Consider the following 26,115-nt stretch of genomic DNA (forward strand, 5'->3'; position numbering starts at 1 on the left):
CGTGGTCGTAGGTCGGAGTGTGAGAGAGCTGGTGGTCGAGGGATATCAGCAATCAAATCGTTCATTTGTTTTTCATCCGGTAAAAGATTTTAAAATGAAAATTTTAACCTACTCAATATTATGATCCGGTAGTATTTTATTTGAGGTTTGAATTTAGCAGATGACGAATTCGATATCAAATTAGACTTGTTCATTATGTGGCTTAACGAAACACTCTTCCCTTAATGTAAAAAAATATCAATGTACTAACAAAAATATCAATGAGTGATTGTATTAATTTTACACTTAAACAATAATTGAGATGAAATTTGAGCAATGGTCTATCAACTTTAACTCAATTGAAGCAATAATTCATCAACTAAAAATTCATGACCAATGGTCCCTTAACTTCTCAAAACGTGCAACTATGGTTATTTTCGTCAACTTTTTCAGAACTTTCTTCGTGTTGGGAGAACCATTCCTACAATTAGGTTAAAGTTGAGGGATCATCGCTCTAATTGGGTTAAAATTCAAGAATCATTGCTCCAATTTGGTTAAAATCGAGGGATCATTTCTCCAAAATTTCTGCAATTTTTTTTCATTTAGTTTACCATATTTTTCCCTTGATTCTAATCTCAAGTGTGTGGCACATAATTTATTTTGACTGAAGTTTTAATAGAGTTGACAAAAATGACTATAGCTACATGTTTTGATGAGTTAAGAGATCAATGATGATGAATATTTGGTTGAAAGACCATTGTTCCAATTGAGTTTAAAATTGATGAACCATTACTACAATTTTCTCATAATACCGGTATGAATAAAATAATAAATAGAGAAATAGGGAGTGGGTTTATAATATTGAAAAAGTTAACTGGAAAATGGCGCAAAATACAATATACAGATACAGTTGGGTATTTTCAGAATTACACATTTTACACAAACACAGCGTAGAGTGGGAGACCCTCTTTCGAAGTTTTGGGTTGTGAAGCCCAAGAAGTTCTACAATCTCTGTAACCATGGTTCTCGAGGTTAGCCCTCTTCTTCCTCTTCTTCCGAAATTTCAATTTTTTAGGGTTTCGCATACAAATTTCTGATGATTATGCTTAAATTTGACGAATACTCAGGCGACTATGATCTGCGTCGACAATTCCGAATGGATGCGAAATGGCGATTACTCTCCCTCCCGATTGCAGGCTCAAGCTGACGCCATTAATCTCATCTGTGGTGCCAAAACCCAGGTTTTATTTCTATTTTTAATCGAGTTTTTCTCTTTACCAACTTGTAAACCCACTTCAATTTTTCAACATTGGTGTTTGTAAACTGGGCAGGCTAATCCGGAGAATACAGTTGGGGTATTGACAATGGCGGGCAAAGGGGTTCGGGTTTTGGCTACTCCAACCTCTGATCTTGGCAGGATTTTGGCTTGCATGCATGGTATAGTTTCTTAATTCTGAACTAATTTGCTAGTTTGGTTCGGTTTAAATTCGAAAACTTTATAAGTTTAGCTTACTTGTAGAGTTAAATAGCTGATGAATCTTTATCAACGAAGCAGTTGGAATGGTTTTGTTGAATATGAATGATCATACTCTAAGAGGGACATTATAATCCAGAGCTGTAACTTGAGTTTTGGAGTGAAACTCGAAAGAGCTTTAGTACTAGATATTATCGTGTATGAAAGTGAGACTGGATCTTACTATACACAGAATAAGTAATAAGAGATGGTGAGGCCGTTTTAAGTGTGATTTGTGTTCTTTTGCCTGCTGGATTTTGTTTAAGTTTTAGTTTGTTGGGTACTTTATAATCTCTTCATTGTGGAAATCGTTCCATCGTGATGCCCGTCAAATTACCCCTTTTTTATTTTGGTTAATTTCTTTGCCGTTCTCTAATTCCTTCTGTACAGGTCTGGAGATGGGAGGTGAGATGAACATAGCAGCTGCAATCCAGGTAGCACAGCTGGCTCTTAAGCATCGTCAAAACAAAAATCAACAACAGCGGATTATTGTTTTTGCTGGAAGGTATATAGTGCTAACTTCTAACTTTTCCCTTTCCGTTTTGCCCTTTTGTGTTGTTGACATCAAACTCTTATACCGTGTTCAGTCCTGTTAAATTTGAAAAGAAGTTGTTGGAATCGATAGGGAAGAAATTGAAAAAGAACAGTGTTGCTCTTGACATTGTTGATTTTGGTGAAGAGGATGATGGGAAGCCAGAGAAGCTGGAGGCCCTTCTGTCTGCTGTTAATAATAATGAAAGCAGTCATATAGTACACGTCCCTCCTGGTCCAAATGCTCTCTCGGATGTTCTTATAAGGTGTGTTTATTATTTTTTCTCTTGTCTGTTTGTATATCATCTCGTAATGCCAATTATAAAATTATTTGTTGATGGAACTAATTGTAATATAGGTTTAGATTCATGCTATTGTTTATAAGAGCAATGCATGTTATACAAAGAAAGAATGGAGAAGTGAGAAGAGTAGGTATTTTGTTAAAAGGAGAATTTGTGCAAGAACATGTATATAAGCTCAAAGTATTACTTATTGAATTACGTCTTAGAAAATCAATAGGCCTAAATTTCTACTTTTGTATCTTCACACATGTTTTATGTGTCACTTGGCTGGAATTGTTGTTGGATAACCTAGTGAACACGTCACAGCACAGCATATAATTATATTATGTCTCCCGTGATATGAAGTTTTCTTATTTAATGGCAGTACACCTGTATTTACTGGTGACGGAGAAGGAGGAAGTGGTTTTGCAGTGGCGGCGGCAGCAGCAACTGCTGCTGCTAATGGTGGCTCTGGGTATGACTTTGGAGTTGATCCCAACATTGATCCTGAGCTGGCTCTCGCCCTTAGAGTTTCTATGGAAGAGGAAAGGGCTAGGCAAGAAGCTGCTGCCAAAAGAGCTTCTGAAGAAGCTGGTGGGAAAGGAGGGGAACCGTCATCCAAATCAGAAGATGCAACCATGACAGATCAAGCTAATGTTTCTTCTCCCAATGAGGATAAGAAACATACTGATAATATGGTTGGTTTCAGTTCCTCTTTTGATTTTTTTTTGTGTATGCATTTTTACATGATCTTGTATAGTTCTTAAAGTCTATATTGTTGTTTTTTCTGTCGTCATTTATTATCCTTCAAAGAACTGTTGTAATTTGAATTGTCCTTGGCTCATGATATGTGTGATAGGTTGATGAGAATGACTTGCTGAAGGAGGCTCTTGCAATGTCAATGAATGTCTCTGGAACTGGTCATTCAGCAGGTGATACTGAGATGTCCGAAGCAACTAGTGCGGATCAGGAGTTGGCATTAGGTGTGTTCTTTTGTTTCTTACATTTTATATTGTTAGTTTTGTGTGGAAACTTGAGCTTCTTTTACTTGTTTGCTTGTGGAGATCTATTTATAAGATACCTCTGTTCTGTTCCATGCACACTCGTTTAACACGAGATATATCCTCTTACAAACTTCAATTTGTACAAGTATTCTTGTATGATTCTTGGATCACATTCATTTTAATAGATTCTAGTCTATCTCTATAATCATTTGACTTTAAAGAAGTAAGCATTACCTTCAGAAGAGTAAGGCATTCCTTAGTGGTCTACTTGCTTTATGTAATCCACTGTCAGCTGTTGTTACTAGTGGTATGGTTTTCTTAATTCCAAATCTATGAATTATGGATTCACGCCAATTCATACCCGTAGCTGCCCTGAGAACGTGAATCATTTACTAGTTGGGTGTCAAAATGTGAAACACCTATCATGTGACCTTTTTTGGTTCTTCCTTTTACCTTTTGTCTACTTAATTAATGTGGCCTTTAATTTGAAAATCTTAACTTTGACAAAGAGATATTTGTTTCGGCTTGCTTATTATATCTTTGCTGCATGCAGCTCTTCAAATGTCGATGCAGGAAAGTGCAGGAGAGCCATCCTCCCAGACCGATGCGAGCAAGGTGTTGGAGGATCAGTCTTTTATATCATCTATCCTTGAATCTGTACGTGTAATAGAACCCAACTCTTTTACTATATATAGAGCTATTTTTTCTGTTGCTTTTTTTTTTCTGATATGTTATTTTTCTTACAGCTTCCAGGAGTTGACCCCAACGATCCTTCAGTGAAAGATCTTCTTGCATCTCTGAAGAATCAGTCTGAGGTGTGTTCACAAACCTTCTACATAACTTCTTGCATGAATGGTTATGATCCTGAATTTTCTGTCACAAAATTCATCTTTTGATTTGGTGTTAATATCTGTTGTTCCTGTAAGTTTCTAGAATGTAAGTTTTTTGTTTCTTCCAAAACGAAAAGTTTCTAGAATTTACTTTCAACTACTAAATGGTTTCTCTTCTATGTAATTGCTGTCCCAGCAGAAGGACAAAGAAGAACCATCGAACAAGGACAAATGAAGATTGTGACTAGAACGACTTCTGTATCTTGAAAGTAAGCATTCAGATTCTGAGGGAGGCTTCTTTAAATTGTGGGAGGATGATACAAGAACAGATGTAGATTAGGGTTTTAGTGACTATACTTTAATCAAATTATTCTGCATTTATATTCATGTTGAGCAGAACTTAAGCAATGGGATGAACTCTTCCGAACTTCTTGCCATCATTTACAGTTGTTTTATTGGACAAAAAAGAAGGATAAGAACAGAGAGATTTCCAGATCCCATATGTTTACTGTGTTTTAATAGTCTGCAATACGCTGGTAGTGGTTTCGGTCCTGTTTTTCGATAAAATTTGCTCTATCATACAACAGCTCATGGAAACTTAACGTTTTCTTATTGGCTGCTAATAGAATGACTACTTGTTAGATTTAGATGCCCTTTTGTTAAGATCCACCAATCCAAAAGCTTTGAATCTCATCCGTGTGGATATGATTTTTGGGTTCTTACGGTCTATGCAATCGCTCTCAGAGGCCTTCCAAGAAATTTCATACGCATTGAGGCCAGCATTTGGTAGCAGCGGTAAATTCTTGTCTAGCTTCTCAAATGAAATGTCTGACATTTTTGTGTAGCCTTGTACTATTTATTTGCTGTTCAGCTAGTTTTGCTCGAAAATTGCACGGGAAATATGGATAATAGAACAGGTTACAAACTTTTATCCAAATACAGAAATAACGGGATATTATGCATTATGATAAAACTGTATAGAAACTACGGTTTAGTGTGTCTATATCAGTGTCTGGATGATACAAGAACAGATGTAGATTAGGGTTTTAGTGACTATACTTTAATCAAATTATTCTGCATTTATATTCATGTTGAGCAGAACTTAAGCAATGGGATGAACTCTTCCGAACTTCTTGCCATCATTTACAGTTGTTTTATTGGACAAAAAAGAAGGATAAGAACAGAGAGATTTCCAGATCCCATATGTTTACTGTGTTTTAATAGTCTGCAATACGCTGGTAGTGGTTTCGGTCCTGTTTTTCGATAAAATTTGCTCTATCATACAACAGCTCATGGAAACTTAACGTTTTCTTATTGGCTGCTAATAGAATGACTACTTGTTAGATTTAGATGCCCTTTTGTTAAGATCCACCAATCCAAAAGCTTTGAATCTCATCCGTGTGGATATGATTTTTGGGTTCTTACGGTCTATGCAATCGCTCTCAGAGGCCTTCCAAGAAATTTCATACGCATTGAGGCCAGCATTTGGTAGCAGCGGTAAATTCTTGTCTAGCTTCTCAAATGAAATGTCTGACATTTTTGTGTAGCCTTGTACTATTTATTTGCTGTTCAGCTAGTTTTGCTCGAAAATTGCACGGGAAATATGGATAATAGAACAGGTTACAAACTTTTATCCAAATACAGAAATAACGGGATATTATGCATTATGATAAAACTGTATAGAAACTACGGTTTAGTGTGTCTATATCAGTGTCTGGATGGTTCTACTTTTTATTAAATGTTTGTAATTAGTTCTATTTGTGCATATTTTCCGAATCAAATTTTCCTAGTTTTCTTTTTTGAGAGAGGTTATCTATAATTGCTTGAAAACTGCAAGTCTTGTTATGTAGGCCATTATGCCTTCTCATAAATGTGAACCACCAAGTACCTCCACAAGAAAGAAGCTAAAATGTGTTGGGTGGCATCAAATCCAGGTCATATTGTTCATGTCCAAACCATACCTTGACCATAGATTTTGAGGCCTATAAACTCAGATTTGAACAAATAAATGAACCGCACCCACAAGTTGTGGATTTGATCGAGCTTTCTAGGGTTTCGGGTAAAAGAGAAGTATGTTACCTTCGAACTTGTAATCTGTATCAACTTTGTAAGGAGAAGTACCACCGAACTACCATCTCTTCCAACATTGGAAAGAGAAGTATCGCCGGATAGACTAAGGGCTGGTTTGGTATTGCTGTGCTTTGAAAAAAAACTGCTGTGAGAATAAGCGGCTGTGAAAAAAATCAGCAGAGTGTTTGGTAAACTTTTTTGTAAAAGTGCTTTTGAAAAATAAAAGCAGTTTGATAGTGGGTCTTTTCATTAAAGGAACACTGCAACTCCGTGTGCTTTGAAAAAAAAACCAGTTTTCCAAAGCTATAAATAGCAGCTTCAGCTTTTTTCTTTTGATTTCAGCTTATTCTCACAGCAGCTTCCAAAATAAGCCTTTTTTTTTCAGTTTATCAAACACCTAAAACCCTCACAGTTTTTTTTCATGGGTGCTTTTTTTTAATCACCTCACTCTCAAACCACCCCTAAGATCTATTTCAACATTGTAAAGAGAAGTACCAGTAGATTGTAAGTCGGTTTGTAACGTGAACTGCTATTAAGTACTTCCATTAGAAAGAAGCCATAGATTTGTCGGGTGGTCTCCCTCAGTTGAAAGGGCATGTTTTCCCATACACACATCCATGCATGTAGTCATCAGTTGTATGCAAAATTTCATGGATTCTAGTGCTTGTATTTTCTACCTTCCCCCCACCCCCCTCCCGCTCCCCCCGCCGCAATCAGATGGGTCATGTTTATCACCAATATTTGGTGACCATTATTTTATGGGATGAATGTTGGCTTGCTGCTTCTATCTTCTACCACTTTTCACAGACAAATCTGTGGAACAACTCAAAACCCTAAAATAATTATGAATATAAAAACAAGAAGAATTACACAAAACAAGTTGGCAAGTTTTGTGTTTTCTTACTAATCAGAATCTGCAATTGTTCTTCCGTAGTACATACTATTTAGTGGTATGAAAAATCAACAGTTTCGATCTTGTATATAGGGATGTAATGAGTCTTGCAACGATTAGAACTTACATAAAACTTGTACCACTGAGCAAGACGTAGCATTTTAACCAGACCCCATATTCTATGCTTTCTTTCTTTTTATCTGTAGTCACCCCGCCCCCCTGTTTTTCTGCACAAGGGTGATGAGTTGAATTCTTTCTTCAGTTTTCTCCTTCGCTTGCACGCAAAGATTCATTGAAGCACACAACGATATGAATAGTGTGATGGGAGATTGGGATGTGGGTGTGCGATCCAAGATGGGACCAGCATACCATCTGTATTCGTTCAAGTTTGGGGAAACTTGTACAGATTGACCAACTTCACTATGGTATTCCGTATCGATCGATTCATCTGCTATGTAGATCTTTGACTTGAGTTTTAACTTGCAAAGAGTTTGAAGTTCAAGTGATTAAGAGTATTTATCTATGCATCTAAAGTTTTATATTGAATATCCACCCCATATATTCTCATCAAAAGGTTGTCAAATAACGGTTTAAATAGCAATATGAAAACCTTCAATGGTGACCCTCTTGGTGTGTATGTACATAAAGGTTACAAAACACCACCCTTGATTGTATACAACAGGAAAATGAAAATTTTCTGACGCCAGTCTTGACCATCAGGTTACCACTTAGTATTACGGCCATACAGAAAATTCGCTCCTTGGCAATTACCTATTAATTAGCAACTATGAATGAACATGGATACGTGCTGGTCAATAACAAGAAGAACAAATAACTTGGATAACTAGGTCAAGTATAATTTAGGATAAGAATACACATGTCTTCAAATAGACATATTAAAACTTGAAGAAAAATGGAAAGACGTTAAGCCCCATACAATTTAATCACCTTAACATGTACTAATTTTCTAAAGAGAGCGTCTACTTAAACTATATTTTGTAAGTCACATTATGTAACGATTGATGGTTATGTTTTTTTTTATTTTTTATTTTTAAATATAATCTAAAAACATGATTTCTCTAGCATTTCCTTTTTTCTGTCTCGTTTCAATTTTATCGAATGACATCTTATGAATGGCACAAATCGATGCTCTACTAAACTCAGCTGGAAGGGGCGACAAGACCGCGAGTGTCACCAACGCAACGACAATGTAAATCTACTGACTAAGAGGGGCAACATGGTCATTAAAAAAAAGAAAATGGACAGTACTCAGTACAGCACAGATCTAAGCATGGACAAAGTTGTAATATCACCCAACATTAAAGGGCATTTCAGCAATCCTATCTTTTTATAAAGAGGATGGCAAGGCAACACTCTGAGGACTCAGCCTTCAGAATCTCAGCACAGCAGAGAGCACAAGCAAAAGGAAAAGCAAAAATCCCCTTTCAAATTTCGGCAACCATGGCAATGGCTTTCAAGATGGTATATTTGTCAATTCCTTTCTTTCAATCCAATCGATTCGTGCGTTTGCGAGTAATTTTTATGTTTATGTTTACTTGAATTGATTCGCGCGCTTGCGAGTAATATTTATTTTATTTTTTCATTCGTTTGAGGAGAAAAGGCTACAACTGGGATGTGGGTGACTGATGAATGCAAGAACTCGTTCATGGAGATGAAATGGAAGAAGGTTCACAGATACATTGTTTTCAAGATCGATGAGGAATCGAGGCTGGTGACCGTTGATAAAGTTGGTGGGCCAGGGGAAAACTATGATGATCTGGCAGCCTCCTTGCCCAAAGATGATTGCAGATATGCAGTCTTTGATTTTGATTTTGTCACTGTTGATAACTGCAGGAAGAGCAAACTCTTCTTCATTGCTTGGTCAGTCATTAATCACTTCTTTCTCATTTCTTTAATTTTCCATTTTTTATTAAGAATTAAGATTAAGATGTTGCTAATTAATCATGCTAATCATCGGAATTTTGTATTAATTGTGGGGACATGTTTGGTTAGTAGGAATATTTGTGACTAGTTTGGAATACCCAATTTTGGTGAACCAGCATTCATCATAGTCAATTGGTACATGGTTTTCTTTTTCAATGGGTTTTCCACACTAATTTTGGATTCGTAAAATATCCTCTGCTTACTTGTCACATTAGAAAAAATAGCGACATTTAATCTTTAGAGAAAGTCTGAGTTCAAATCTCACGAATGACAATTGTTAATAAAAAATAAAAATAAAAATAAAACTATACCATGTTTTTTGAAGGGTGGTGATTGTCATGCTCGTTTTCTCGTATGCACTTCTCCCTTTGTTTATGCGTATTGATTGTCATTTGATTCATTCAATCCAAGACGAAAAAGACAAGGGAAGAGTCCATGCGACAAACAAGAGTGCGGGATTCACTTCTCGTTTAATCGCTTCCCTATTTTATATTTACATAAGCCACATTTTGTTTAACAAGTAATAGGCGAATCGGGAGGTGATGTGAATTTTTGGGATTTTTTACAGGTCACCAAGTGAATCAAGGATTAGAGCCAAAATTCTATATGCAACCTCCAAAGCTGGGCTGAGGAGAGTTTTAGATGGCATCAGCTATGAACTTCAGGCGACCGATCCGACCGAGATGGGGATGGATGTGATCAAGGACAGGGCTAAATAATTGTGATTAGAGCAACTTAATCATGTTCTGGAATCCTACTTTAAATTAATAACTCCAGCCACATGGGTTTTTTTAGACCTGTTAAACAGGTCGTGTTTGTTGTTTTCGTGTCACACATGTTATTTTAATGGATCGTGTCATGTTAAATCTGTTATCTTAACGGGTTCTTAACAGGTGATCCTATAACAATCCGACTCATTAACAGGTCGTATCATTTCGTGTCAAGTTAATAGGTCATGTAAGAAATTGTCATGTTTAGGGCAAACAGGTTGTGTTCGTATCGTGTTTGTGTCATAGTTGTTGATAATGGGTGATCTAGTAATGATCCAACTCGTTAACAGATTGACCCAAAATCTGTTATTTTCATGTCGTTTCGTGTTGAATTAACGGGTCGTGCAAGAAATTGCGAGGTCTAGTTTTTTTTTCTTCTTTCTTCTTGGTGGAATCTTTATTGTTCACCTTCTCTTAATTATATTTTTGGCACTAATGTAAGTTAATCCTCTAATTTGTAATAATAATTGTGTGCTAATTAACGAGGAAAGTTACCCCAACTTTCTCTTCATGTAAAACCCTAACCTTCAAATGAATGAATGTGCCTCTCCGAGTGTGTTGATATATTTGACTTTTGGCAAAAATGACCTTTCGCTTTGAAAGAAGGTGGTGGTATGGTAGGTCAAACTGTCCTTCCGCTTTGTTCTTTTTTTTATTTGTGTATTTATTTTAAGAAGAAAATTGTTGCAAATCGTGTGTCAATTTTCCCTTTTTTAATATTCAAATTAAGTTACTTTCATCAACTAAAAAGACTAATAAAAAGAATAGAGACCCCCAAAAAACCAACTTTAGAAAATATAAAAAGCCCAAAAAGGAGCCAGCTCATAACAAAAGGACTCATAAATTTGGAGAGAAAAACAGCAGCCACCACCAAGTCATATGTGCCTCCATCACAAGGCACCATCAAGAGAATGAACCAACGAAACAATTGGATCAACAAAAAAATGGAGGTGAGTAAGTCCCTCGCGCAATGTGCGCTTTCATAATTCTATAAAATATTGCTAGAAGCACTTTAAAAATCACCCAAGACCAAAATGCACTGCCAAAGAGAGACACCCGGTAGGTTGAGTAGTGAAGGTTGATGGTTTAAGACTCAGTGACATGAAACAACAATTGAGTAGGAGAGCGGAGTGAAAGCCCGGAGACAAGCTCATAAAATTGAGACAAAAGCTCAGACAAGGGCACCAAAACAAGGGCTGAGGCTAATAAGAGAAGATAAATAAAGACTATAATGATCGCCGACTCCAACCCTAAGATTAGAAACAAAGAGAGAGATAATCTTAGGTTTTGGTCTTTCCACATAAGATGTGAGTTAGTAGGAGCATTTGTCAATTTTCATTGGTATCATCTAAATTTGAGTTAGTAGGGGCATTGTCAATTTTCATTGTTTTTAATCACTTTTGTAGACAATAGGTTGGCCACAGTATTGACTAATGAGTCGACTCGCACTTTATTGAACTGATGATCAATGGGTAAGACTAAACCTATTCAAAATGACAACGAGAAAATCTAATGTGCGATCCAATACACTTTCTTGTGTATCAAATACTAGTGGATAAAAGTTGAAAAATGTTAGGTTGCTCTTGATGCATAAGGGTTTTTTCTTCTTCTTAATGTACTTTATTGTAAATAATAATAATAATAATAATAATATTGTAAGACAAAATTATGGTAAAAACAAAGAGAGGTATGTAAGAAATTAAAAAAGAACCGTAAAAATTAGCTCCCTTATAAAAGTATAGTGATTACAAGTAAAGAGCTCAAATTTCATTTTGTCATTAAGGGGAGATGAAGGATAGGCATCTTCCAACTCCTCATATATTATCACCAACTTAAACACTTATTTCAAATAGAAATTTGGGTCCCATGGACGCATTCAAGTAAAACGTTTAATCTCAAACTACGCCTATGCAATTTAGAGTTCCCACTAATATACATCATTTAGACGATCACTTTTGCGACATGGGACGATTGTATTTGATCCACAATTCCTAAAAGGACGAAGCAAAAAGAAGTTGGGCATTGATGATATGATGTCATGTATTGCCATCTTCTTGTTAACTTTATCTTGTGAAACTCTTGTTAGTTGTTACCACCCTCCTTTGTTTGTTGTAATGTCAATAATTTCTTTGGGCGTTGATATATTGATTTACTACATTTTGTATCATATCTTTGGGCTGTTGCAACCACCAGAATCACACCACAATTATTTGAGTGGCATGCCTTGTGCCAACTGCTAACAAGCCAATCATGACCATCATTTTTTTTAATATTTAAGCTACGAAGTTAAACCTTTCAATTATAATTTAATAAATCTATCATTCGGCAAAAAAAAAAAAAAAAAAAAATCATAACCTTTTACATGAAATTAGGATACTAGCTTCCAAATTTTTATGTAATTACTCATTTGGTTTCTTTTTTCCTGTACGTTTTTTTTTCGGAAATTATTGGTTTGGTATGAGGATAATTATGCATTGGGGCCTAGTTCTTTCCAAAAGAAAACTATATTAGATCTTATCAAATAAGGAACTGTGATATTACTATTGTAAGTTACACTAAGAGAACGAAAAAAAATGCCTTCACTCATAAAACAATGAGGTGAAGATGGAGATACTTTCCACCAAGCAATAACACTTGCACTTTGTTATTGAAAGATACTATAACAAATCAGAAAACTAATAAAAATGATTTTAAAATTTTAAATTTTAACTAAAATAGTAACTTTATTTAATAGATATGACAAAATGACATATTAATAGTAAATTATTATTAGTACTCCAAAAATCTCATTCTACACTCTTCAAAAGTGTATTTTTCTTTCTAATTATAAAAAAATTTAAATACCAAATAAAAATTTTGAAATATTAATAACAATTCCTTATTAATAAGTCCAATAAAATTGACCCGACTGCTAATTTTTTTTCTCTCTTGTTCATTTCCCACCCGGCCCCACCCCTCACTCTTTCTTTTTCTTTCTCTTCTCTTTTCTCTCACCCCTCTCTTCTTTTACCCGGCCCCACTTCCTCTCTTTCTTTCATTCTCTTCTCTCCCCTCGTCCACTTCTCTTTTCATTTCCCTCTCCCTTCTTATACCTGGACCCACCCCACTTTCTCACTTTATATGTGTGTGTGTATATATATATATGTAAATTATTATATTTTACCATCTCATCTTTAAATTATGTAACAATCGCATATCACATTTTTTTCAATAAATTGTTATTGGCATTTCAAAAATCTTATTCTAGACTCTAACATTTCTATATTTGGAAAGAAAAATACACTTGTGAGTAGTGTAGAACGAGATTTTTGAAGTGCCAATAACACTTTACTTTTTTTAAACAATATAATACTATATATTAACTTATGAATTCATTGCAATGTCAGACATTCGTCATTTTTTTTGTTAATTTTTATGTCAAATGTTGACGTAGGAGGTGCATGACCCACTCATTCACCCAACTGGAACTCCAAATTGACTTTATTAAAAACGTAGATCCTCCTATTGATTGACACGTGGAATTGAGAACAAATTGAAAGAAAAAAAAAATTGAAAAACTGCTCAACAAAAACTGGGCTAAACATTGTGGTCATGGTGCAACGGAGCCAAGATTTTTTTCTTGGGAGGGCTAGTTGAAAATAGTACTATAAAAACATATGTTTATTTTTTTGCTTATATAAAATATATAATAATTAATATAAAAGAACAACAATATAATATAAACTATTCTCAAAATCATAACCCTAACCGATAAATTCAAGGACCATATATATAATTAACCTACTAATTAAATCAAGAATAAGTAAATAAAGAGATTAAGAACGTACCAAAGGTGACATTCATTGAAAAATTGCAACGGAAAGTCAGGAATTGCGGAAATAGGGATTTAATTGTGTATTTAAAGAACTTATTAATCTTTTCTTGAGTAAGAAGCACGGAGGCTAAATTACATAGGGTAAATGATCTTTTTCTTTGAAGAATAGAATAAATAGGGATTGGAGATATAACTAATTTATAATTTTTAGCATAAAACTAATATTTACTACTTCTCCTCTACTAAATATACATTAAATAATAATATGTATTGAGATTGACTAGGCTATAAGCATGAGTTTACAAAAGAATAGATCTATTCACAAACTCATTTTTACTTCCAACACAGCCTTATTAATATTTTTTCAGTGATCATTTTCAATTCATTCGATCCGAACAATTGACAATTAAGAGAAATGTGTAAGAATTAAAAATGAGTGCGTAGATAATATTACCTTTACATAAAACCTCTCTGGGCTACAACCCACCTTAACCTTGTGGGTGGCTACGCCATTAAATTATGGTGCTGCTGTGGTTTGTGTTCACAGTGCCAAAACCACCCACCAATCATAAACTATCTCAAATAGCATAATGAAGCAACAAAGACAAAAATCCTTAAACATGCATAATGAAGCAACAAAAACAAAAATCCTTACTTTCCTTATCTTAATCCATCAAACAAAGCAAAAATAACAACAATTTCACAGCTTTACTAAAAAATCAGAAACCCCAACAAGCTAAAATCCCTAATTTTTCAAATTTATACACTATTGATCGCGACTGCGACGACTGCAACGATGAGGGCGACGGTGTGTGCAAGATGATTGTAGGTTATTAATCTCGCCAGAAAACAATGAGCACTTCAGGCACGACTGAGGGAGACAGAATAATCAAGGAAGACAATGCCTCGAAATGGCGTCATTGTTATCTTCAGTCGACAAATCAACACTGCTGGTGTGGGACCAGCGACATCGAAAGACATGTGGGCTTGCGAGCTCCTGTCGATTCGGAACGGCCGGATGGAGGTTGTGACCGGATTCGGAGAAGAAGGGGTTGAGAGATCTCCCTGGTGGGAGAAAGAGGGTTTTTTTTCATTAATTTTTTTAGAAAAAAAATCTTAATTTATTAATAATTAATTAATTTTTCAATCCACTCACATGTCACATTAGCATTTAATAGGAAATTTGACAGAGATTTGATATTGCAACGAATTAGTATGTATATGTACAACACTGCAATGTTTTAAAGACAAGATACGAGATTGTTATGCAATCCAAAGTTAAGGTGGTAAAACATAATTTACCCTATTTATGTAAATATATCTTATAAGATTAGAACTTGTTTTGTCAAATTTTAAAAGATTAGATTGAAATTATTATCAAGTGTAATTGTCTAAAAAAAGCACGTTTTTTTTTTAAAGTATAATGTTATAAATTATTTGTATAGAAGTAGTGTTACACTCTCTTACAATAGTGTCACTATCTAGAAGCGGTGACCACTATTTATAGAAGTAGAGATATCGTTTTTAGAAATAGTGTCACTGTTTCTAGGAATGATGACATCGTTTATAGAAATTGTGGCACCGGTTTTAGAAATAGTGTCATTGTTTTTAAGAATGGTGTCATGGTTTCTAGAAATAGTACAACTGTTCCTAAAAATAGTGTCACCGATTTTAGAAATAATGTTAATGTCTTTAAAAATAGTGTCACCGTTTCTGAAAAAACTAAAAAAGTTGGCTAATATAATAAGAAAATGACTTAAATTTTCATTAGTTTTCACACAAATATATTATTTTTAAGAAACAAAATTTCTATTAATGAAATCCTATCAAAAGTATTTTTATTAAATTTTTATTGATAATAGCAAAAAAAAAGGAAGGGAGGAATGAGTGACATGTGTCATGAGAGAAAGAAAAGAGATAATAGTGATAAGTGAAAGAGTAGAGAAAGATGATGGTGATAGGTGAAAGAGTAGAGAGATATTGGTGAGAGTTAAAGAGGAAAGACACGTGTCAGTTTTTTTTTAGATTTCTTTTATTATATTAAACTTTCGTCATTTTTATTAAAATTCAAGTCGTTTTCATCAAATAATGTTATTAGGTAATGTTTTGTTATTAAAAAGTTTAAGAAACTGCTTTCATTAAAGCTCCTATAATAAATTTAGTTTATTATTACTATTCTTTTGTCATTCCATTAGAGCCTTATCATTTAATCTGTGAATAATTAGCAACGTAAATGTGATTGCCCTTTCTACTAGACGGATTGGAACTTGCTTTACAAGTCAGAAATGCAATGATAAATAAAATTTATCTAGGGAATTGTTATCAACACTTCAAAAATCTTATTTTGCACTCTGTATTTTCTATAATTAAAATAAAATAAAATAAACTTGTAAGGAGTGTAGATAAAAATTTTGGAGTGCTAAAAACAGTTACTGACACACCCTAACCCGAATCAGGACATGCTGGCCATCACGTGAGGGTGACGTAGCCATGTGTATAGTGCATAAGCAATAATGATAATAGAGAATACGAATAAATGAAAACCAACTCATAAGAGTACTAGTTAAGACAAGTGCTAGAATATGTGTGAATATACAATCAGAGCGTAAGTAGCCTAAGTTCAGTTCAGAAAATAAGTACTAATTAAACGACACCCAAAGATTGCCTTACATTTGTGATAGTATGTCAGAACCTCCAATCAATCCTTGTGAGCCACCAACGAACAAGCTTATCTAAAACCTGGAGGGACGCAAAATAGAAAGTGTGAGTGGGCAAAAACAAAGCTTTTCAAAACCATTTCATTTATCAAATGCTCTAACCTCTCGCCGTAAAACATGTATAAATTTTCCAGAAATGGAATATAAATATATATATATATATATTTTTTTTTTTTCAAATCATGCTTCACATATCCATATTCATAAGTATGCCATGCCAAATATATAACAGAATGAGTAACTCAGGTGAAAATAAGTTCATGGAAAACATCATATTAGCCGGAATTCCTGTAGAGGTCTGTACGGTTGAATTCATAGCTCATTAGACAATATAGCTGGAGTCACAGCAAGTGACCTATACGGCAGTACACTGCACACGAGTCGGAACCACTGTAAAGGTCTGTACGACAAGACTGAGTGTAATATAGTTATGCTCAATGCTATGCTCTCATGATAGTTGTGCGATAAATCACTAGTCACCTACGAGTCAGACCATATATAATGGTCTGTACAACAAGATTGTGTACCTAAATTGGATCCAATGTGAGCATATGGTGCGGGAGGTGACATTATATACAGGCATGTGTCATATCTCTGGCTAAATCACAATCACCCGGGGTGCAGGTTTATGAGCTCTCAATCACGTCTCACATTATCAATATCTTATATAACAAAACATAATTCACCTGACACTTACATGAGCGTCCACATCACCAATTCATATTATGCATCATATACTAATTCATATGCTGAATATAAATTTATATGCATGACATTTCAAAGCATACCTTCATTTAAACACATTTTCTGGGAAAATATCAAGTATATAAATATATACTGAAAACCAAAAGCCCACTCACTGGTATGTCGAAGGGTCGTAGCCCCCGAGTCACCCATAACTGCGCTCGTCCTCGGGATAGGTCTCACTTATATGCGAAATAACTGAATAAACGTTATTTAAAGTACATAGACAAAACTAGTTAATAACTTCTCATATATTGCTCAAATGGGATGTTTGAATATACTAACGTGATCTACACAACCTCACAAACATCCCCATATTTTTGTCTATGTACTTTAAATAACGTTTATCCAAATAGAAGTTATGAACCAAAACAAATATAAGTTACAATCCAAATAGAAGTTAAAGTTTCAAACCAAATGAAAATTGGAACTAAACTTCAAAAAGTAAAATCCATTGCAATTCTTCAATTTTGAGATGTTGAAGCTTTTAGAGGAGGCATTGAACTTGTAGGAGATTAAGCTTGTGTCAAGCCTACATTACAAACAAAGAAAACATATTAGTAGCAAGAAGAATTAAAGTTGAAAATCATTTAATACCAAATTTACTACAAAAAATTAAGCATATCTTACTTGTTTCCACTTCTTCCATTTCCTTGTAAAATTGAAGCATACCTTCTGTTGGTTCCTTGTAGAAGTTTACTTCATCCGTCCTAAACTAATCACTAGTACACACTAGTGCCTCTACCATTTTAGGAGTTAAGGATGTCCTAAAAGGGTCCACAACACTCCTCCCCAGGCTAAATGCAGTTTAGGAATTGGAAACTCTTTTGTGTTTGATTTCCACCAACTTAAGAGATTAAAGCCAACAATAATAGTACTAATATAAGGAGTGGTGAAGTACTTATCAAATTCATTGGATATCTCCAAAAGACGTGCTCACTCCTTTCTTGTATAAGCTCCTTCATCATTTCAATTTTGTTCTCATTACCCCCACAAGCTTGAATTATGAACTCCTCATTTAGTTCTACATCTTCCAATAGAGCAACAATGGTAGTAGAAGCACCCCTCCTATACTCATCATACAAATCAAGCAAACATTTTTTAATCTCTTATACTCATTATACAAATCAAGCAAGTAATGGAATATTATAAATATGTGTTAATATAATTATATATTATATAATTTATAAATTATATATTATATTATGTCTTCGGTATGATATGGTAATACCCTGGTAATGGTATCCATTACCAATACTGTACCATGAAATTTCAGTACGGTACAATACCGTACCATTACCAATTTGCACAAAAAATTTGGCCCAAAATTGGTGTATGGCACGGCAATTTGGCAAAAAAATAAAAAATCCACCCCTAAGAATGAGCATAGCCCAATAGTCATATGCCCTACCCAATGAACAATAACAAACAAAGCTTACTTTACAATAAAACAAAAAATCCCCAAGCAAAAACATTAAATCAAAGTCCAAGTTAAAACCCAAACCCGAATTGCATACCGAGAAATGTATGCAGTGTCAAAGCGTTTTGAGTTAGCTCAAGTTGTACGGGTAGATGGAAATTAGATGTTTGCGAATTTAATTTAAGAAATTGCCCAATAATCATCTTTGTCGCATCTCTTCAATACAGATATAGTAACTGTCATATATCAATCTCCTCTCATGCTTGAACACCGCGAGATCAAGAGTTTCATTTCCTTCCATTGTACCCAAGAAAAAATCCATATTGGTTATCAAAGCTGTCGTCATCGACGCAACTATTTCACCGGCATTGTTCGTCAGCCGCCAAAAACAAAACCCTAACACAATGAACTCAAAAACAAAATTGAATTTCAACAGACAACCCAAGATTGAATTCCCATATGATATGTCACTTGTCCTTGTGTCTTCCATGCCTGTTCTACAGATTGTAGCGGTTGAAATTGGAATCCCAAACCTAGCCAAACGACCCACATCCTCAAATGAAACGGCACAGCCCAATTTTGAATTTGGGCCTCTCCTTTTCATTACAATCAAAATAATTGGCGCCAATTACTCGGATTCTCGCCGTACCGTGTCCGTCCAACCTCAGACAAACACTTTCCAGCTAATAACCAAAAAGTGACAGGAAGTCAGGCACTGTACTCGCGGACCCACTCGTATGGGGACAAGACTGAAATGATAAAGTGTTGATCAAGAGTCCGCCACGCGCTGCTTCCCATGCGGCGTGTCTAGTCGCCGGACTGTGGCCCAATCAATGACGATCTCAGTTCCAAGACTCGACATACACCGTTGGATGAAGGGGAAGGTAACAGGGTCGGTGAAAGAGCGATGCTGCAGTGCAGATGGTCAAGTCCACGCGCATGCTGTGGATGTGATCATGACCGTTTGATTGATTAAAAGAAGAATAAAATTAAAAGGGAAAAAGTTGGTAGATCATTGACTTGCTGTGGTGTGCAATCCAAAATGAGTTGGAGAAACTAAGCATCAAAATTAGTCATCGACATACGTCATTGAAAGGGACATAATATGGGAAAAAAGTTAAATGAAAAAAAAATGAAACTACAAGCAGTGGCGAAGCCAGAAATTTTCAAGGGGAGGGGCGAAATTTAAAAGCGTACAAAATTCCAAAAAATATGTAGACAACAAAATCCTTTTATATAGTAAAAAATTTAAGTGTCGTTTGTAATGTATTAATACAAACAAGTTACAACTATTATCGTTCGTAATGTATTAATACAAATAAGCCTACATGTGATGTCACACCCCATTCCTAATTAAAAATAGTTTTGGGGTCTTAATTGATGAGCCCAAGGCCCACCCCCTGATATATGTCCCTTTCTCCCGTACTCCCTCTCTCATCTCTCTTCCTTTCTCCCCTCACTCCCTCTTCTGCTCTTCTTCGAAGCTCCCCGAGCTCTCTCTCCCTCAAGTCGCCCTCACCCTCTCCCTCTCTACCCGTGAGCAACATCCATACCCACAATCTTATACACATGCACACCCTAGGACCCTCCCAAGCAAGAACTTAAACCGAGGACAGGTCCATGGTGCACCACAGTGGCGGAGGTAGAACAGCCATGGAGGGGTTGGGTTTTCCGGGAGGGGAGGGGCTGAACCTGCGCTGGGGCTATGTTTTCCGGCGAGGGGAGTGGCGGACGCCACTCCTCGCCCTCACGTGGCTTCGCCACTGACTACAAGTTGAATAACCGAAATTGGCTAAATTTTTTTTTTCAATAATCATAGATTTAAAGGAAAACTAATGAAAAGAGCTTGAAAATTTTGAGTTTTAACGACAAGGACAAAATAAAGGGTAAAATGAATAGTATCAGGATTGACTTGTTAGTGTAAAAATGTGGTTTTTCGTTAAAGTGAACAGTATCGGGAGCTTTTCATTAAAGTTCCCTAGATTTAATGATTTCAATATATATCTAGTCTCGTTATGAAATAGCATTTTCATGAAAAATGAAAACTAAAAGTTTAATGATCAAAGTTCCCTTAAAAATTTTCAACAATCATCAATTTTCTTTCAACAACCATATATATTTTCTTGAACAATCATGTTGGATTCTAAGAAGTTTGATGGATAGATGGTAGGAATTGTTCTTATAAGGTCATGTCAGTTCGAATCAGCCAAAAAACATTGAATTTCTTCATCATCAAACAGCCACAAGAATATCACATTTAATTACGTCTTAAAATTTTACAACATTGTCCAATTTTCTTCCTATTTCTTAGATTCCAATTAGAGCAGGGCTTTGCAAAAAGTCAAATTTTTATTTCATTATTTAAATAACTTCTTGAATGTGAAAACCAACGAATGAACGAGAAGCAAAATTTGATTATTGTTCTCCAATTATCATGTATGGATCATACGAAATAGACGAGCCCCTACTCAATCATGTTTTTTCTTTTAAAAAAAAAGGGACAACTTAATAAAAAGGGGCATTAAGATATATGTCCAAAAATTTGACGTACTATTGATTTTAGTCCAATTTTTTGAAGTTTATGATTTAGGTCCACTTAGCTCATTTTTAAACCACTTTTACCCTTTGTTTTCAAATCTTGAATATTTAAACATGTGCAATCTATTAAATATTAAAAAAAAAAAAAAGCCGTTTCCATTCTTTACCTTTCAATAAAATAAAATATTTTTCTCATAGATTAAGTTGCAAAAATATACAACCTAACTAAAAGGTACTAATACATAAATGTATATATACCTATAAGCAAGGTATAAATATTTAATTATTAAATATTTAAATAATTTCTTGAATGTGAAAACCAATCAATGAACGAGGAGCAAAATTCGATTTTTTGTTCTATTCATCAAAAGATATTTTTTCATTAACGTGTTTGTGTTTTTAGGGTTTTGTTCTACAATGGAGAGTAAGAGTAGCTATAAGGGCTCGAATCGGCATTTCATATTACAGTTACAAGTTGTTTACTTTTACATTTTTAAGTGGAGTGTATTCAAAAAACACATGTGGTGTTAATAAAAAAACCAATAATAATTTTTCTTTTTGTTGAAAAGGGAAATAATAATTAAAATTTGATATGGAATATTCTACATGAGTAGGTGTATCTCTCAATTATCATGTATGGATCATACAAAATAGACGAGCCCCTACTCAATCATGTTTTTTCTTTCCAAAATAAAAAAAAGGACAACTTGTGGCAAGTCACGGTTATCCATCATATCCGGACCCGAGAGGCTATGGAGAATTTCACATTGCCCGTGGCTAAAGTCAAGTAAAATCACCAGTTTGGAGCATCAAACCTAGAACGTGCCACATATTTATTTTATGGAAAGCTTTAGTCCACGCTCTTACTGTTGAGTCACTTACTATCGTTCCTACTCAATCATTTGCATGATACTAGAAAAACAAGTGTACCACCAAAAAAACAAAAAATTAAATAAGAGTTGGGTTAACATACAAATTCAGTGATATATATTCAAGTTTTAATTAAGGGAGACTTTGGATGCAGTTCCTAACTATGAATAATCTTTGACTGAAACCTTATTGGTTTTCAATTTTTGATCAAAGTCCCAGAAATTAATGTGATCATTTATTTTTATGTACGTTACTATATTTTTTAAATTAAAAATTAAAATTTATAGTTGTTTATATTAATGAGATTTTAAATAAAAATGACACACCCCGACCCGGAATGTCCACTAGGACTCCGAATCGAGTTGTGCTGGCCGACACCTGGAAGGTGACGAAGCCATGAAGTGTGATGATGTGGAAAAATATGAATAAATTTAAACCTAAGAGTGTCTAAATACCAGAGTGCGCTAGTGAGCAGGAAAGAACCCACTTGACACGTGAAGTTAGAGCATAAGTAAGTACAGTAGAGTGGATTAAGAATTGTATCCTCGAAAGAATCTCCAATACTAAGAATCGTCACGAATCTTCGACAATAAGAAAGCTTAGCTAATAAAACCTGGAGGGTGAAAACAAAACATGGGTGAGTGGCCCTAGAAATAATTTTTTTAATAGAAACCATATAAAACATTATAACCCCTCGCTGCAACACCTGTATAGTTTCCAGAAAAATCATACTACGTATCAATGTGAAATAAAAAATATATCAACTGTAAATCCATAATTATACTACAACACAACATCTCATCAGTAATATCAATAATCATGTGATTAATAACCCATACTAGCACGCAAGTCGGAGTCACCTATGGTGACCTGTACGACTGCACCCATATCTCATCAATGAACGCTAGCATATAAGTCGGAGTCACCTCTTGTGACCTGTACGACTCATCACATATGCTAGCTCATCACATATTTCATCATATATGCTAGCTTATCACATATTTCATCACATATGCTAACTCATCACATATTTCATCACTTATGCTAGCTTATCACATATCTCATCACATATTTCATCATATGTGCTAGCTCATCACATATTTCATCACATATGCTAGCTCATCAGTCGGAGTCACCTCTAGTGACATGTATAACTTATCCATAGCTCAATAAGTATACATGCACATAAGTCAGAACCACCTAAAGTGGTTTGTACGACAGGATTGGGTGTAAATAAATATGCTCAAGTGCTACGATCATGTGAAGACTGTGCGAATAATCGCGGGTCACCTATGAGTTAGAACCACCTATAATGGTCTGTACGACAGGACTGTGCACCTACCTTGGATCCAAGGTGAGCGTAAGGTGCGGGAGGTGAACATCACGTGAAGGACTGTGCCCTGGCCACGGGCGGGAGCACTAATATCGGGGTGCAGGTTTATGAGCTCTCAATGTATCTCAACATAACATGTACAACTCATGGGCAACCCGTACGATAGTGCCATAGTTGCTTAAAACATGCATGTAGTCATGCCATAACTCCATCATTTTGACTAATACCATAAACTTGAACTTACCTGGGTGTCTTGCATTCACCCTTGCACTTCAAGCGTTCACAATAATTATGTGCAGGTAATATACATATAGATAAATCATGATGCAATCTGATACTCAAACATGTCATAGCATTATCAATTATATACATACATATATATATATATATATATATATATAATATGGCATAAAATGCATAAGCTGTAATGCCCTACTCTCGAACTATCTATTTTCGGAAATAATTATCGGTGATAAGCCCAACTAGACACTAGTTTAATTAACTATCACTAATTATGTTTCCTTACTTCAAATTCTTGATTCTTCACACATTGATTTATGACTAACATTTAACCACTAATTCATAAGGTTAAATCTCACATTTTCCACCAATGTCCCTCACATTATTCAATTCCCTAAACAAGGCTATTGTCTCAATTATTTAGTCTTATTTATTGTATGGCTGCATCTAACGTCTTGTTAAACTGCCTACGTACCCTAAACAGGGATCAAGCCATTCGTAGTTCACAATAGTATTTCAAAGCATTCATAGTAATCATAAGCAATAATCAATTTATAAACATTTATGGAATTGTCAATCATATATATATATATATACGATAGAAAGGAAAAGACCCACTCACCTGAGGTTCGTGCTATGACTCCCTAGCACGCATATCGAGACATTAGGAACCATCGTCGCCTATGACCAATTATCAAATCACATCTCAGAGTTCTGACCGATAAAATACATAATTTACATAAAATGCATCCCTACGTAATTCAATTCGGAAGATCTGCATCACGGATTTTCGATCCGTTGCTTCCAAAGATCCACATTATACCTCTAGAACAACATCCTAAAGTCCCATTACGATCTAACGGTCGGATCTCCGCCAATTGCCAAAACTAAGTGGCGGTTAACCTTTTATTTCATGAACTTACAAATCCAATTTGGGAAGATCCATATATCGGATTCCTGATCCGTAAGTTCCTATGGTCCTTAAATATTATGTACTATAACGTATTAAAGTTTGGTGACAATCCAACGATCAGATCGTCGATTCATATAATGACCTATTAACGTAACGTAGAGAATTTAGATTCTAACAATCAACTTACGTCATACAATTACTAAAACTGAACTCAAAGCATCTAATTAGCCTAAGAATAACATTGATAGCCCCCTGGCCACGCGCTGCTGCAGGTGGCGGTCGACCACCTCGACTCGCCGGAAAATCCAACTATTTCAAAAATTATCAAATTTTACAGGAATGAAGATCTCAATGAGTAGAGTAAACTTTATTCCTGTGGTCAAGTTCAATTTGGCTTGGAAGAGCCCCAATTTTGCTAAAACCTGTCGGAAACCCTGGTTTTGGGTGTCCTCAATTCGGCTCCATAACAACTCTGACGCCCCCAAACTTGTTTGGGCTTTGTTCCTGAGCTTCAGAGGAGTATTTTGGTGGTGGTAATTCGATGAAATCATTTAAGAATTTGGTGAATCTCGGCTAAGAACCGTCGCACCCACTGGTGCGATTTTTCCTAAAATTATCACAAAATTCCTTTAAATTTTGGATGGAAAAGGAAGATGGAAGGTTATGGAGTAGGTTACAGGTAGTGGGAAGGTTTGAATCGCCGAAAAAATGGCCGAATTTGGCCATGTGCTTGTCGGGTTGAGCGGGTCAAGGGGGAAACCCGGTTTCTCCCTCCTTCTCACCTTCCCTCCTTTCCCTCGTTTTTCTTCTCTCTGGTTGGTCAGTCTCTCTCTTCCTCTCTTTTGATTGGGCAGCAACCCTTCTCTTCTGCTTTCTTTCCCGCCCCTCCTTCTTCTTTCTCTTATTCTTCAACTTTTTAAAATCACTCAATGATAAACAAAATATAATCATTATAAAAATGTATAAAATATATAAATAGTGACTAAACAAAAGTACTTCTCGGGTTTATAGTTTCGTAACGTCGAGTACTTCAAGAAAACGCTAAGGATTAATTCATACACCTCGTTATACGTTGGTCAATGGAAGTCAAGATCCTCGCCTCTAAAGGCATTTTCGTAAAATCAGACTTTTAAAATTTATAAAAATGTAAAATTTGGGACGGGATGTCACAAAAAAACCATAATTTGTGGGATTAAAAATATTAAATATACATATACTATTGTATGTGTGTGTGTGTGTGTAAACATGGGTACATTCATCAAAATTAACCAAAAAATTATTGTATCAAAACATGGGTACATTCTTCAAAATCACCAAAAAAAAAAAATATTAGGCTTAATAACATTAGTAAATTTCTTAGATTAAACTTAACATGGATACATTCTCAAATCAAAGAAAAAAGAATGTACCCATATAAGTTTAAAAATGGATTAGAGAAAAATTGAATAGATTTTATATAAAAAAAAGGGTACATTTTACATAAAACAAATTTGTATATTTAAGAATGAGTACATTTTCGGATTAAAATTTTGAAAAAATTACATGAATGTGTAACATCCCTCATCGCCTAGGGGAGTGGATCCTGTAAGTCTTATATGTATATTCTCATCTCTACCTAGCACGAGGCCTTTTGGGAGCTCACTGGCTTCGGATTTCATTGGAACTCCGAAGTTAAGTGAGTTCGCGCGAGAGCATTCCTAGGATAAGTGATC

At 35.1% G+C, this 26,115-nt stretch overlaps 2 protein-coding genes across 3 annotated transcripts; both read left to right on the forward strand.

Moving 5' to 3' along the window:
* The first annotated feature begins 847 nt into the window (after positions 1–847).
* On the forward strand, positions 848–4,638 carry LOC126623867 (26S proteasome non-ATPase regulatory subunit 4 homolog). 2 transcript variants are annotated; one of them, XM_050292847.1, is made up of 10 exons: positions 848–1,010; positions 1,107–1,220; positions 1,311–1,416; positions 1,883–1,997; positions 2,080–2,289; positions 2,690–3,002; positions 3,164–3,287; positions 3,862–3,965; positions 4,055–4,123; positions 4,335–4,638. In XM_050292847.1, the coding sequence occupies exons 1-10, from the start codon at positions 999–1,001 to the stop codon at positions 4,371–4,373; spliced, it is 1,206 nt and encodes a 401-aa protein (XP_050148804.1). In that variant the 5' UTR covers positions 848–998; the 3' UTR covers positions 4,374–4,638. The 2 variants fall into 2 exon arrangements, with proteins under 2 accessions (XP_050148804.1, XP_050148805.1); XM_050292848.1 differs by having other exon boundaries at positions 4,338–4,638.
* A 3,816-nt stretch (positions 4,639–8,454) lies between these two features.
* On the forward strand, positions 8,455–10,380 carry LOC126620608 (actin-depolymerizing factor 5-like). The gene is made up of 3 exons (XM_050288809.1): positions 8,455–8,582; positions 8,722–8,981; positions 9,613–10,380. Exons 1-3 carry the CDS (start codon positions 8,460–8,462, stop codon positions 9,761–9,763), a joined length of 534 nt encoding a protein of 177 aa, XP_050144766.1. The 5' UTR covers positions 8,455–8,459; the 3' UTR covers positions 9,764–10,380.
* The last annotated feature ends 15,735 nt before the right edge of the window (positions 10,381–26,115 follow it).

The sequence above is a fragment of the Malus sylvestris genome, chromosome 5 (genome assembly GCF_916048215.2).
Source record: "Malus sylvestris chromosome 5, drMalSylv7.2, whole genome shotgun sequence".
NCBI lineage: Eukaryota > Viridiplantae > Streptophyta > Magnoliopsida > Rosales > Rosaceae > Malus > Malus sylvestris.